Source organism: Rhincodon typus, chromosome 18, assembly GCF_021869965.1.
Source record: "Rhincodon typus isolate 14 chromosome 18, sRhiTyp1.1, whole genome shotgun sequence".
Lineage (NCBI taxonomy): Eukaryota > Metazoa > Chordata > Chondrichthyes > Orectolobiformes > Rhincodontidae > Rhincodon > Rhincodon typus.
This window is the reverse complement of record NC_063349.1, coordinates 41,792,621-41,807,176: the sequence shown is the minus strand read 5'-3', so window position 1 is coordinate 41,807,176 and position 14,556 is coordinate 41,792,621. Positions and strand designations below refer to the sequence as shown.

General features: G+C 41.1%; 1 protein-coding gene across 1 annotated transcript in view; it reads right to left on the bottom strand.

Annotated features, from left to right (window-relative positions):
* The window catches only part of LOC109916389 (receptor-type tyrosine-protein phosphatase R-like), a 192,679-nt gene that overhangs the window by 46,586 nt on the left and 131,537 nt on the right, over positions 1 to 14,556 (bottom strand). Inside the window, exons 9-10 of the mRNA XM_048607929.1 lie at positions 7,333 to 7,415; positions 4,638 to 4,775 (exon numbers count right to left, since the gene is read on the bottom strand). Of these exons, the coding sequence (XP_048463886.1) occupies positions 4,638 to 4,775; positions 7,333 to 7,415 (221 nt within the window). The remainder of the gene's footprint in view (positions 1 to 4,637; positions 4,776 to 7,332; positions 7,416 to 14,556) is intronic.

The window sequence follows — 14,556 nt, the reverse complement described above, 5'->3', positions numbered from 1 at the left end:
TGCTCCTCTGATGCTGCTTGGCCAGCTGTGTTCATCCAGCTCTACACTTTGTTATCACACAACTGACCAAGCCTATTTTGCAGGACAATAGGAAACATCGAGCTGTTTCCAGAACAAAGGGACACCTTATACTCTTATCTGGAAAGGCTACCTGACCTATGTGCCCCTAACAATTTCAGGAAGGGAAACCTAAAGACCACCCCACCATCCACATGGCATTGCCTGATTGAGGGATCAATTCCTGACTGATCCATTAGTGGGAATTGAAGATCTTCCCAAAGGGGTGCAGAAGCTTCCAAGGATAAGAATTGCTGTAACAGCACTCCTGGGTGTGGTAACTCGAGACCATCCACCGTAAGAAGAGGTGCCCCTGCGACCATTGGGAGAGGAAGACCTGACGACCATCACCACATGGATCAAGGCTAAGGTCCAGAGTGTTGATGTTTGATCATTCCAAGTTAAGTTAAAGTACAAGATACTGATTTAGATTTACTGTGTTAATTGCCAGATTTATAGTGTTAATTGTTAGTTTGTAGCATAATCATTACTATAGTATTAATGGTGTTAAAATCAATAAAGATCATTTCCTATTACTATTAAGAGTCGACTCACAGTCCTTTGTGGGATATATGAGCTAAACACACTGTGTGGCGAGCGCAACATAACCTGTACACCCTCTGCAGCTATTTCTTTCAAGACCACAGCATGCAGGTCACCTGGTCCAGGGAAATTGTCAACGTTTAATTCTGGCAGTTTTGTCAATGTATTTTCCCTAATGAGATAACAGTGTGGAGCTGGAGGAACACAGCAGGCCAGGCAGCATCAGAGGAGCAGGAAAGTTGACGTTTCGGGTCGGCACCCTTCTTCAGAAATCCTATTTTCCCTAATGATTGTTTTAGGTACCTCTACCTCTTTTAATAATTGATTTTCAAGTAATCTTGGAGCTACAGAAGGAAGCCAAAAAACACTCACTCAATGCTTCTACCATTTCTTTCTTTCTATTATTAATTGCTCAGTTTCATTCTGCCAGGGACCAATACTCACTTCAGTTATTTTTTTCATTTTTAAATGCTTGTGAAAACCCTTACCGTCTGTTTATTTATTTTTTAAGTTAGTTTTCTTCCATACTCTAATTTCTCCCTCCTTTATATGTTTTCAGTCATTCTTTGCTGGTTTCCAATTGTCTGAACTACCATTAATCTTTGCAGCATTTTGAACTATTTATTTTCAAAATGATCTTATCCTTTACCTCCTTGGTTAGCCATAGATTCTGCTCATAGAATCTTCTTTTATTCAAAGGGTTATGTTGATGAGATTTATGAAATGCCTTCTTAAATTGCTGCCATTGCTCGACTACTATCCTACCTCATAACCTACTTTATCAGTTCAATTCAAACAGCTTTGTCCTCATACACATGTAATTATTTTCATGTAATTAACTTCGACAAGGGAGCCTCTGAAATGTCCACATTCTTCCTCAACCGACCCATCTCCCGCACTTCTGCCCTCACCCGTTCTCTTCCCTCCTGCAACAGCAATAGGGTTCCCCTTATCCTCACCTACCATCCCACCAGCATCCACATCCAGAAGATCATCAGACGCCATTTCCGCCACCTCCAGCAAGATGCCACCACCAGACACATATTCCCCTCCCCTCCCTTGTCCGCCTTCCGGAGGGACCATTCCCTCCAGGACACCCTGGTCCATACTTTCTTCACCCCCAACACCTCCCCACAGCCCTACGGCACCTTCCCCTGTAACCGGCGAAGGTGCAACACCTGCCCATTTACCTCCTCCCTCCCCAGAATCCAAGGGCCCAAACATACCTTCCAGGTGAAGCAACACTTCACCTGCACTTCCAAGAATCTAGTCTACTGCATTCGCTGCTTACAACGTGGTCTCCTCTACATTGGGGAAACGAAGCGTAGACTTGGCGACTGCTTCGCAGAACATCTACGTTCTGCTCGCAAAAAAGACCCTGAACTACCTGTTGCCTGCCACTTCAATGCACCACCTTGCTCCCTGGCCAACATCTTGTCTCTGGTTTGTTACAGTGTTCCAGTGAAGCCCAGCGCAAGCTGGAGGAACAACACTTCATTTTCTGTTTGGGGACCCTACAGCCCTCCAGACTCAATATTGAGTTCAATAATTTTAGGGCCTAAACTCTCCCATATCCTAGCCCCCCACCCCACACACCAGGCCTTGTTACCACATAGCCTGCCACTATACACCCCCTGTTGTTAGTCACTAACAGTCCCCATTAACAACGGTTCACCCTCCCATCCTGATCGTTAGCAACTCCTTTGTCTGTCCAACTGTCTTTCTCTCTCTTTGGACTCTATCCTATCGTTTACTCCCTACCCCACCCACCTCCCTATTTTCTGCATATAAACTGATGTTTTCCCAGCCACCATCAGGTCTGAGGAAGGGTCACCGGACCCGAAACGTTAACTCTGTTTTCTCCTCCACAGATGCTGCCAGACCTGCTGAGCTTTTCCAGCAACTTTGTTTTTGTTCCTGTGTGTAATTATTTTCATTTGAGTTTGAGACACTAGTTTTCAATGGATACTTCTCACTCTCAAACAGAATGTGACTTTTTTTCATGGGATGATCACTTTTGTTGTGAGATTCCTTTGTTATTAGGTAATGAATTAATCTTAACTCATTGCACTTTGCAAGGTACAAAATTTTCTGCTCCCTGACTGGCATAAGGACAATAAACCCTAAGAAATTGTCCCAAATAATTCTGCAAACATATCTTCCACGAATTTTGCCAAACTGATTTGTCCAATCTATATGAAATTTAAAAACACCGATAATTATTGCAGTATCTTTCTTATAGGGCTACATTATTTCTGCCGGCATATTGTGTCCTACACTGCAGGTACTGTTAGTGGACCTATAAATACTCTCAAGTAACATAATGCAAGTTGGAGGAACAGCATCCCATCTTCCACTTTGGGAACTAGTAGCCTTCTGGACTCAATATTAAGTTTAATAATTTTAGAGCCCAAACTTCTTTCTCCATGTTTTTTACCTACCCTCATGTCCCAGGTCCTGTAAATGTCAAAGGCTGCTTTTAGCACAACCAACCCATTTTCATCTACTCACAGCCCCCTTTATCACCTAACTAGCTTTTCTTCTTACAAGCCAAAAGAACTGCAGGTGCTGTAAATCAGAAACAAAAACAGAAGTTGCTGAAAAAGCTCAGTAGGTCTGGCAGCATCTGTAAAGAGAAATCAAAGTTAATGTTTCAGGTCCAGTGACCCTTCTCAGAACTGATGCTGGCTAGGAAAATGTTGGTCTATATGCAGAAGATAGGGTAGGGGAGGGGGTGAGGAGTAAAAGATAGGTGGGGATAGACCCCAAAGGAAGAAAAGAACAGTTGGACATACGAGGGAGTGGATAACAATCTGGATGGACGTGTGAATAGCCGTTAATGGGGACTGTTAGTGGATGACAATAGGTGGTGTGTAATGGCAGACTATGTGATAACAAGGTCTGGTGTGTGGGATAGGGGGCTAGGACATGGGAGAGTTCAGGCCCTAAAACTACTGAACTTGATATTCAGTCTGGAGGACTGCAGGATCCCCAAGCAGAAAATGAGGTGTTGTTCTTCCAGTTTGCACTGAGCTTTGCTGGAACACTGCAGCAAGCCAGAGACAGAGATGTTGGCCAGGGAACATGGTAATGTATTAAAATGGCAGACAACTGGAAGCTCAGGGTCTTTTTTGTGAGCAGAACGTAGATGTTCTGCAAAGTGGTCACCCAGTCTATGCTTCATTTCCCTAATGTAGAGGAGACTACGTTGTGACCAGCGAATGCAGTGGTCTACATTGTGTGAAGTGCAGGTAAAGTGCTGCTTCACCTGGAAGGTATGTTTGGGCCCTTGGATACTGAGAAGGGAGGAGGTAAATGGGCAGGTGTTACACTTTCAGTGTTTGCCATGGGGCTGTGGGAGTTGCTGGGAGCAAAGGAAAAGTGGACCAGAGTGTCCTGGAGGGAACAGTCCCTGTGGAAGGCGGACAAGGGAGGGGAGGTGAACATGTGTCTGGTGGTGGCATCTCGCTGGAGGTGGCGGAAATGGTGGCTGACCATCTTCTGGATGTGGATGCTGGCTAGTTTTACTTCTTCCCATGCTTACTATAACAATCCTTTTTCTGCCTAACATTCTTCCTCTCTCTCTGTCTTGGTTCCATCCCCACCTGTCACTCCACAACCCCAACATCCCAGCATGTCACCAGCATGAATACCACTTATTCCTAGATGTCATCAGTTATGATAAATGCTCATTGGACTCAATACATTAACTATGCTTTCTCTCCACAGACGCTTCCAGATCTGCTGAGTTTCTCCAGCAATTTCTGCTTTCGTTTCAAATTTCCAACATCTGCTATTCTTTGTTATATATTATTGACTTCTTACCTTGGCTATTTTGTATCTCTACCAAAATTGATTTTGCATCTTGATTTTCTGAATTATGGTACTCTATCACTCCTATACTGACTTACTTTTACAGATCTTTTAAAAATTTTCATGTAGAGTTGCTGCAGCTCTCAGTGAGCTCCCTTTACTTGCAATGCCATTTTTTATTGCAAAATGTTGCTTGCAAATATATAAATCTGGTAGGCTCTTACCTCATTTTTTTCTTTCAGCTTGGTAATCATAACAATCACAGGACAGTCCTCCTGCCAAACCATCCGCCAGAAGTCATTCACTGTATTGATCATAGGGCCCTGAGTAGCAATGTATGCCCTCTGCTGACCACCATAACCCTGAATGACATGGAAAGGCCAGTGTAACTTGGTTATACAAAAGAAAACGCAGCACCTAACTCACTGCTGAGTGAATCCCTTTTGCGCATTGAGCAGTGGCAGGAAGCATTCATGAGCGAAGTCAATCAGAAATACTTTTCTCATCATATCACTTCGATAAAAGCAATAACAACTATAAGTCACCACCGTGTTCATGCACTTCCTAAAGCCATTACACGTTAACCTTAGCAACAATTACTTGTGGAATCACCTCACCCTCTATGTGTCAGAGAGTTGACTTTGACAATTACATGTATAAAATGAAACAATCTTTACTAAATTACATTAGAAATCTGATTCTATTGCATTCTACTATCATAAATTAGTGCACTTCTACACATTATCAACTGCCCAATCAACAAAAACATCTCTATTAATGAGAGTGTCTTCAATTCGTAGAGAGATTTTCCTTTGATTGGATACCAAAATCTCCACCAGAGGACCCACTTATTCCTAAGACATTGGACAATTTTGTTGCATTTTTGCAAAACAAAATTGAAATAACAATTAATAAAAAAAGGTTAAATCCACACTGGTGGTGATCCTGATCATTAGCACTAACTTTGACAGGAAAGCTGTTAAACTCTTTTAAGATGGTTTAATGCAAAGTCTTGCTACAAAATTATAAATACTTAGCTAATCTTTGCTTATGGATTTAAATTGTAATTACTACTCCAATCCTGTTATTTGTCAATAGAACGAATTAGCTGGATTGAACTAAATCTGTTAACAATTTGATTATTAAGTTAGGGACAAATATTAATAAAATTGTCAATTAACTGTTTGTTAACTCAATTAATCACCATCTTTTTGACAGACGGAGAGGGTAAGATGTGACAAACCATCAATTTCACCGAAAAGAGTGGACAAGGTAAGGCCAATGAGACAGGCAGTCAGTATCACCAAGAGGAGCAAGTGAGGACCACATTACACGCAGTCAGTGTCACTGAGAGGAGTGGCTGAGGTGAGGACCTTGTGACAGGCAGTCAGTATCAAGTGTGGAAACTTGTGGCACTTCAAAGAGTAGAGACAAGATAAGAGAGGAAAATAATAAGATGGGAAATGAGGGTCAGAGAATGGTAGGAAGAGATTGATGGAAAAACAATAGGGACACACTGACAATCAAGATTAGACGCAAAGATAACAAAATGACATAACTAAAGGTTTTGTATCAGAATATGTGTAGCATTCATAAACAAATTAACAGCACACATTGAAATAAATATATACAGGAACAAAAACAAAGTTGCTGGAAAAGCTCAGCAGGTCTAGCAGCATCTGTGGAGGAGAAAACAGAGTTAACGTTTCGGGTCCAGTGACCCTTCCTCAAAAATAAATACATATATCAGAAAGCCCTTACAGAGACATGTCTTGAAGATGACAAGGATTGGGCCCTGAATATTGAGAGCTATGTCACATTCGAGAAAAGTATAGAGGTGGTGGTGTAGCACTGTTAATCAAGGATGGCATTTGTGAAACAGTTAAAATTGACCTTGGTTCAACAGATCAGAATATAGAACCAGTGTGGGTGGACATGAGAAATAGTAAGGGAAAGAAGTAACTAATGGGAGTGTTCTACAGACACCTAAAGTAACCACAACATGTAACAAATTATAAAAGAAGACATGGTGACTTTAATTTACATATAAGCTGGAAAAATCAAATTGCAGTCATAGCCTGGATGAAGAGTTCATAGAATGTTTTCAAGATAGTTTTTTTTAGAGCAGCACCATGTTTTGGAACCAACGAGAGAGCAGGTTAGATTTAACTTAGTATGGTGTAATGTGATAAGATTAATTAAAAATGTTGCAGTTAAATCACCACTCGGTCACAGTGATCATGATCAAATTGAAGCGTACATTCAGTTTGAAAAGGAGAAGATTGAGTCTAATAGTAGTATCGCACATTTATCTGTTTCAACATTAGAGAGTGCCCTTTCAGGTAAGAGATGAGGAGAAAATTTTCCTTCTAAAGAGTTTGTGACCTTGGAACTCACTGCCCCAAAAGGTGGTGGAGGTTAGGTCACTGAATATTTTTAAGGCAGAGGTACATTGATTCTCGCTACGCAAGGGAATCATGGATTATCAGGGTAAGTGGGAATGCGGAATCCAAAACATAAACAGAGCAGCTGTGATCTTACTGAATGGTGGACCAGGCTTGAAGGGCTATTTCTCCTCCTATTTCATATGTTCGTTTGTTTGTAATTGTTGAAAACAAGATTTGTTTTTTTCAATTCCCTGTTTATCTCTTACAATTATGTTTAAAATGTTTACATTTTTTAAACTTTCGCATTCCCTGTATCTAGATTTAGTAAATTAAATTTATTGCCATTTAAAAGATTGTGATTAAACTTTAAAATGCATGGACAACATGCATCCAATGAGAAATCACCTAACACTCACTGAGATAACAAGCACAAGCACCACATTTAATTCTATGGTGAATGCAGTTGCATAACTGGACAGAAACATTAACACAAACTATGCAGATTATGAATGCAACCAGTGCACTTACTTACCCTAATGTAGTTGGCATTAATGTAGGTATTGCTAACAGGTTCATCATCATTCTTTGGTATAAGACATACTCTGCTATGTGGGTCTAAGAAAGAGACAAAAAAATGAGCTCAAAATAGAGAGAGGTTTTTGTGTCCCTTGTGTTTTCTATAATTTAAAGCAAACTGATGCATTATAGAGCGATTTTCACAATTTTCAATTTAGTTGCAGCTCTGGCATAGTCAATACTGAAGAGGAGTGCAACTGCTTACAAGAGATCATTGATCAGCATGTAGATAAGGTAAATAATGTAACATAGATTAACATCAGGTAATATATTTTGGTAGGAAGAGTAGGAAGATCACTTGTTAAATGGAAGCTATAAGTTTAGGTAGATCAAGGAACAAAGTGATCTCAGGGCACAAATACACAAATAGAGCTATAGAGTCATACAGCATGGAAACAGACCCTTCGGTCCAACCAGTCCATGCTGAACAGAAGCCCAAACTAACCTAGTCCCACCTGCCTGCTCCTGGCCCATATCCCTCCAAATCTTTCCTATTCATGTATCTATCCAAATGTCTTTTAACCATTGTAATTGTACCCACATCCACCACTTCCTCAGGAAGTTCATTCCACACACAAACCACTCTCTCTGTAAAAAATTTGCCTCTTACATCATTTTTAAATCTCTCTCCTCTCACCTTAAAAATGTGCCCCCTAGTCTTGAAATCCCCCTTCCTAGGGAAAAGACAACTACCATTAATTCTATCTATACCCCTCATTTTTTAAAAATTTCTATAAGGTTGCCTCTCAACCTGCTACATTCCAATGAAAAAAGTCCCAGCCTATCCACCTTTCTTTATAACTTGAACCTTAAATACTCAGCAACAACCTGGTGTATTTCTTCTGAACCCTCCAGCTTAATAATATCCTTCCTATAACTGGGTGACCAGAGCTGGACACAGTACTCCAGAAGAGGCCTCACCAATGTACTGTATGATCTCTACATGGCTTCCCAACTCCTATACTGACTAACAGTTATGCCTTAGGTTAGCAAGTCCACAGGAAATGCAAAGTCTGATGTTTGCCTTACTTTCATTGGGTTACCACAAATGGTAGCTTCTCTATTTGGAACTTTTCTTTACTGTAGAAATGTACTTTTTTGACTATTTTGAAATATTCCTTTAAATGTCTGTCACTGCTTCTCTACTGTTCTATTTCCTGGCCTAGTATCTTACTTCACTTTAGCTAGCTCAGCTTTTATGCCCACTTATTCACCCTTATATAAGTTTGAAATGCTAGCACTAGACCCACGTTTCTCCCCTTCAAACTAAATGCAAAATTCAATCATGTTATTATCACTGCTACCTAGATGTGCCTTTGCCCTGAGGTCATTAACTAATCCAGTCACAAATGGAGAATTCACTACCGCAAGGATTGGTTGAAATGAATCATATAGGTCCCTTTAAACATGAGAGAAATGAACTGATAATGATAGATTTAGTTGGGGAAAGATGACAGGAAGTTTGAGTACAGCATAAATGTTGTAAGGACTTGTACGGTTGATCACCCTGCTTCCGTAACGTATATTCTTGGTAATTGAATGTCATTTGAACTAAAGGAAACTCATTTTATGATATTACCAAAAAAAAATGCGAAGGTATAAGATTTAGCAGATTTAGAAGTATCCATAGCCACTTTCGAAATAGCCAATAGGTGGACTTAATGCGTGCCAAAGAAAACTACATTCCAGTCAAAGCATTTCAATACAGTATTTATATAATGATTCCTTATTCTAAATCAAATAGCCAGCATTAGTATATTGAATCATTTTTCAGTAACACCGGCAAAGGACAAATAGAGCATTTTTGCCCAGCATTCTTAAATGAACTGATAAAACTAGCTTCCTGAGAACAAAAGGCCTTAACTCCCTTTGAAGTAATTAGTCATTCATTCTTAACCTCTACTTGGAAGAATAATGCAGCAGTTTTTTTTTTTAAATGTGAAAATAAAAGTGGCACAAATTTCATGAATTGTGATAGTGGAACTATTTTATTGTACAGTCATCAGTTACTTGGTTTCCTCTTTTACCGTGGGAAATGTATTAATCAAAAAGCAGTTAGATTACATGCAGTTAATGACCCCATGCCAAAATCTTGAGGAAAAAGTGCATTTATGTCATGATATGAAATATCATTACTGCAGATGTGCAAGAGCATTGACAAAAGTAAAATGTAATCTTCACTGTGTCCTTTGATGTGCCAAACAAGATGGAAAACACACCTCAATTAACACCCATTAACCTTGACCTTAAACTGGCAATTACTACACCATAACAATTTTTTTTGGCCACTCAACCTTTCTCAATCTCTAATGGCCAGTGTCTTACCAATGAGAGAACAGGAAGCCTCCCAGTTCCTTTATAGTGGATAAAATTATTTGTTTCCATAAGAATCTCGTTGCTACATGACCATGCCAATCACTCCACCTTTTTTATTACACAATGATGAGATCATTTATAATTCTAAAATGTTCCTTATTCAGGGGAATGACACGCATATTGATTTTCAAGAGTTTCTTAAGAAAAAACTTTGTCTGAAAGACATGGTTGTAAATTGTTGACTATCAGTTCTGTAACTTAATCAAGTTGGTTAATGGACAATTGGTCAGGGCCTTGAGTGCAGGAGTTGGTACATCATGTTTTGGCTGTACAAAACATTGAAAAGGCCACATTTGGAATTTTTCCTTTAAAGGATCCATACAGTGTGGAAACAGGCCCTTTGGCCCAACAAGTCCACACCAACCCTTGGAGCATCCCACCCAGACCCATCCCCTTACAACCCACCTAATCTACACATCCCTGAACATTACAGGCAATTTACCATGACCAATTCATCTAATGTACACATCTTTGGACTGTGGGAGGAAACCCATGCAGATACAGGGAGAACATGCAAACTCCACACAGACAGTTGCCCAAGGGTGGAATTGAACCTGGGTCCCTAGCACTGTGAGGCAGCAGTGCTAACCACTGAGCCACTGTGCTACCCCATTCTTGTACAATTCTGCTTGCCCTGCTATAGGAAGGATGTTGTTAAATTAGAAAGGGTGCAAAAAAGATTTACAAAGATGTTACCAAGACTGGAAGGTTTGAGTTATAAGGAGGGGCTGGATAGTTTGGGACTTTTTTTCCCTCTGGTGTGTAGGAGGCTGAGGGGTGATTTTATAGAGGTTTATAAAATCATGAGGGACACAGATAAAGTGAAGAGCCAAGGTCTTTTCCCCAGAGTAGAGGAATTCAAAACTAGAGGTAACAGGTTTAAGTTGAGTGAGGAAAGATTTAAAAGGGACCTGAGGGGCAACTTTTTCACACAGAGAGTGGTGTGTATACAGAAAGAGCTGCCAGGGGAAGTGGTAGAGGCAAGTACAATTACAACATTTAAAAGGCATTTGGACAGGTACATGGATAGGAAAGGTTCAGAGGCATATGGACCAAACGCGGGAAAATGGGACTAGTTCAGTTTAGGAAACCTGGTCGGCGTGAACGAGTTTGGCCAAAAGGCCTGACTCTATGATTAATTGCCTTATTGATAACTGGCTTGGCTGCAGTAACATTGGATGGCCTCATTGCTATGATTTTTGGACAATAACAATACTCTCAAATAAATAATACTTTATAATATTAAATGATGCTTTAAAATAATGGTAGATTGTGCATATTTAAAAAGCAAAACATGTTTTATTTAAAATTAAATGGCTTGCACATATCACTGAGATTCTGTAAATTAAACCAGTTAGTATTTTACATGGCTCCCATTCAAGTAAATAATTTGGATTAGGAAAAGGCAATATAACCTGTCACTGTATCATTCAGATGAGGAACCTCATGTTTCTTATACAAGCTAAGGTATTCAGAAGCAGGATGTCTCATAAGCATGTGTTTTTTTAGATTCTGATTCGATCACCACCAAGAAAACAATTGAAAGCAAAAGCAAAATATTGTGAATGTTGCAGACCTGAAATATAAATAAAGTGTTGGAGAGACCCAGGAAAACAGTGTTAATATTTGAAGTCCAACATGATGCTTCTTTAGAACTGGAGTTATAGTTTCAGAAGCTTCAACCTAGTATTAAAAGTATTTAACATTGTAAGGATTAATTAATTTGTAAGAGATGGCAGAAGAGCTCCAATCGTAGTCTGCTCCTTTTGCTCGACGTGGGAAGCCGGGTACTTTTCCAGTGCCTGGGACCTGCATGTGTGCAAGAAGTGTCTCCAGCTGCAGCTCCTGGAAGCCTGAGTTTCGGAGTTGTGCGGTGTCTGGGGACACTATGGAACATTCGCGAGGCAGAGAGTGTCGTGGTTAGCACATACAGAGAGGTGGTCACATGCAGACTCAGACTCCACATGCAGGAAGGGAATGGGTGACCACCAGGCAGAGCAAACGGGCTAAGCAGGCAGTGCAGGAATCTCCTGTGGCTATTCCCCTGCTAAACAGATATACCGTTTTGGATACTGTTGAGGGGAATGGCCTCTCAGGGGATAACAGCAGCAGCCAAATTCATGGCACCATGGTTGGCTCTGCTGCAGAGGAAGGGAGACATAGGCATAGAAATGCTATAGTTGTAGGGGATTCAATTGTAAGGGGAATAGATAGGCATTTCTGTGGCCCTAAACAAGAGTCCAGGATGGTGTGTTGCCTCCCTGGTACTATGGCTCTGGATGTCTTGTGCGATTGCAGGACATTCTGGAGGGGAAGGGTGAATAGCCAGTGATCGTGGTACAAGGTGATACTAACAACATAGGTAAAAAAAGAGATGCGGTCCTAAAAGCAGAATATAGAGAACTAGGAAGAAAGTTAAAATGTAGGACCTCAAAGGTAGTTATCTCAGGATTACTACCAATGCCATGAGCGAGTCAGAGTAGAAACAGCAGGATGTATAGGATGAACACGTGGCTAAAAAGATGGTGGGAGGGGAAAGGTTTCAGACTCGTGGGGCATTGGGACCGGTTCTGGGGAGGTGGGACCTGTGCAACTGGACAGGTTACACCTGGACAGGACCGGGACTGATGTCCTTGGGGCACACTTGGTAGAGTGGTTGGGAGGGTTTAAACTAGTGCGGCAGGGGGATGGGAACCAGGAGAGTAAGGTAGTAGATGCAGAGATCGAGGGAGAGATAGAAACCAAGGCACACATTACCAAGAACAAGAACAAGCAGGGAAACACTACTGAAAAGAACGAGGGAAGTGGTCTGAAATACATGTGTTTCAATGCAAGAAGTATAATAGACAAGGTAGATGAACTCAGAGCATTGGTTAGTACTTGGAACTATGACGTTATTATGATTACAGAGACTTGGCTGAAAGAGGTACAGGACTGGCAACTGAATGTCCCATGATTTATATGTTTCAGGTGTGATCGAAAGGTAGGTAAAAGGGGTGGGGGAGTTGCATTACTGGTAAATGAGTTTCTCACAGCTGTACTGAGGGAGAATAAATCAGAGGGCTCATGCAGAGAGGCAACATGGGTAGTACTTAGGAGCTGGAAAGATGAAATCACAATTGTGGGGGTACACTACAGGCCTCCCAACAGCCAGTGGGAGATAGAGCAGAGAATACATAGACAGATTTTAGAAAAATGTAAAGGCAGCAGGGTTGTTGTGGTGGGTGATTTTAACTTCCCCTACATTGACTGGGGTTCACTATGTGCAGAGGCTTGGATGGGGCCGAATTTGTAAGGACCATTCAGGAGGGATTCTTGACACAACATGTAAACAGTCTAACCAGGGAAGAGGTTATACTGGACCTGGTTTTGGGAAATGAGCCTGGCCAGGTAAGTCAAATTTCAGTGGGGGAGCATTTCAGGAGTAGCAACCATAATGCTGTGAGTTTTAAGATATTCATGGTTAGGGATAACAGCAGTCCTCAGGTGAAGGTGTTAAACTGGGGGAAGGCGAACTACGACAATATTAGGCAGGAACTGGAGATTTTTGGTTGGAGGCAGCTGTTTAAGGGTGAATCCACATCGGACATGTGGGAGTATTTCAAACGGCAGTTGATAGGAGTTCAGGAACAGCACATTCCTGCGAGAATGAAAGATAGGTAGGGCAAGTTACATGAACCTTGGATGACCAAGGAAGTTATGACTTTGGTCAGAAAGAAAAAGGAAGTATATGTAAGGTCTAGGAGGATAGGAACTGATAAAGCCCTTTAAGTATATAAGGAAAGTAGGAAAGAACTTAAACAAGGAATTAGAAGGGCTAAAAGGGGTCATGAAAAGTCATTAGCAAATAGGATTAAGGAGAATCCCAAGGTTTTTATACATATATAAAAAGCAAAGGGGGAGCTAGGGAGACGGTTGGTTCACTTGAGGGCAAAGGAGGGAATCTATGTGTGGAGCCGGAAGAGGTAGGTGAGGTCCTAAACGAATACTTTGTGTTAGTATTCACTGAAGACAAGGAATTGGTGGAGGAGATCTCAGGGAAGGGAGTGTTGAATTTCTAAACCAAGTTGCTATTAAAAAGGAAGCGGTGTTATGCGTCTTGAAAAGTATTAAGGTAGATAAATCCCTGGCTCCTGATGGGATCTATCCCAGAATATTGAGGAAGGCAAGAGAACAAATTGCTGGATCATTGACAGACACCTTTGTACCCTCTATGGCTACAGGTGAGGTCCCAGGGGACTGGAGAATAGCCATTGTTGTCCCATTGTTTAAGAAGGGTAGCAGGAAAATCCTGGAAATTACAGGCTGTGAGCCTCATGTTGGTGATAGGGAAATTATTCAAAAGATTTTCAGGGACAAGATCTGTGCACATTTAGAAACAAATGGACCTATTAGCAATAGACAGCAAGGTTTTGTGTGGGGGAGGTCATGCCTCACTAACTTGATCCAGCTTTTTGAGGAAGTGATGAAGATGCTTGATGAGGGAAAAGTGGTTAATGTTGTCTACATGGACTTCAGTAAAGCCTTTGACAAGGTTCCTCATGGCAGACTGCTACAAAAGGTGAAGTCACATGGTATCAGGGTTGAGCTGGCAAGATGGGTACAGAACTGGGTTAGTCATACCAGACAGAGGGTAGCGTTGGAAGGATGCTTTCTGAAACAGAGGGTTGTGACTGGTGGTGTTCCACGGGGATCAGTGCTGAGACCTCTGCTTTTTGGTCTACATAAATGATTTGGAGGAAAACGTAGCTGGTCTAATTAGTAAGTTTGTGGACGATACAAAGATTGGTGTAGTTTCGGATAG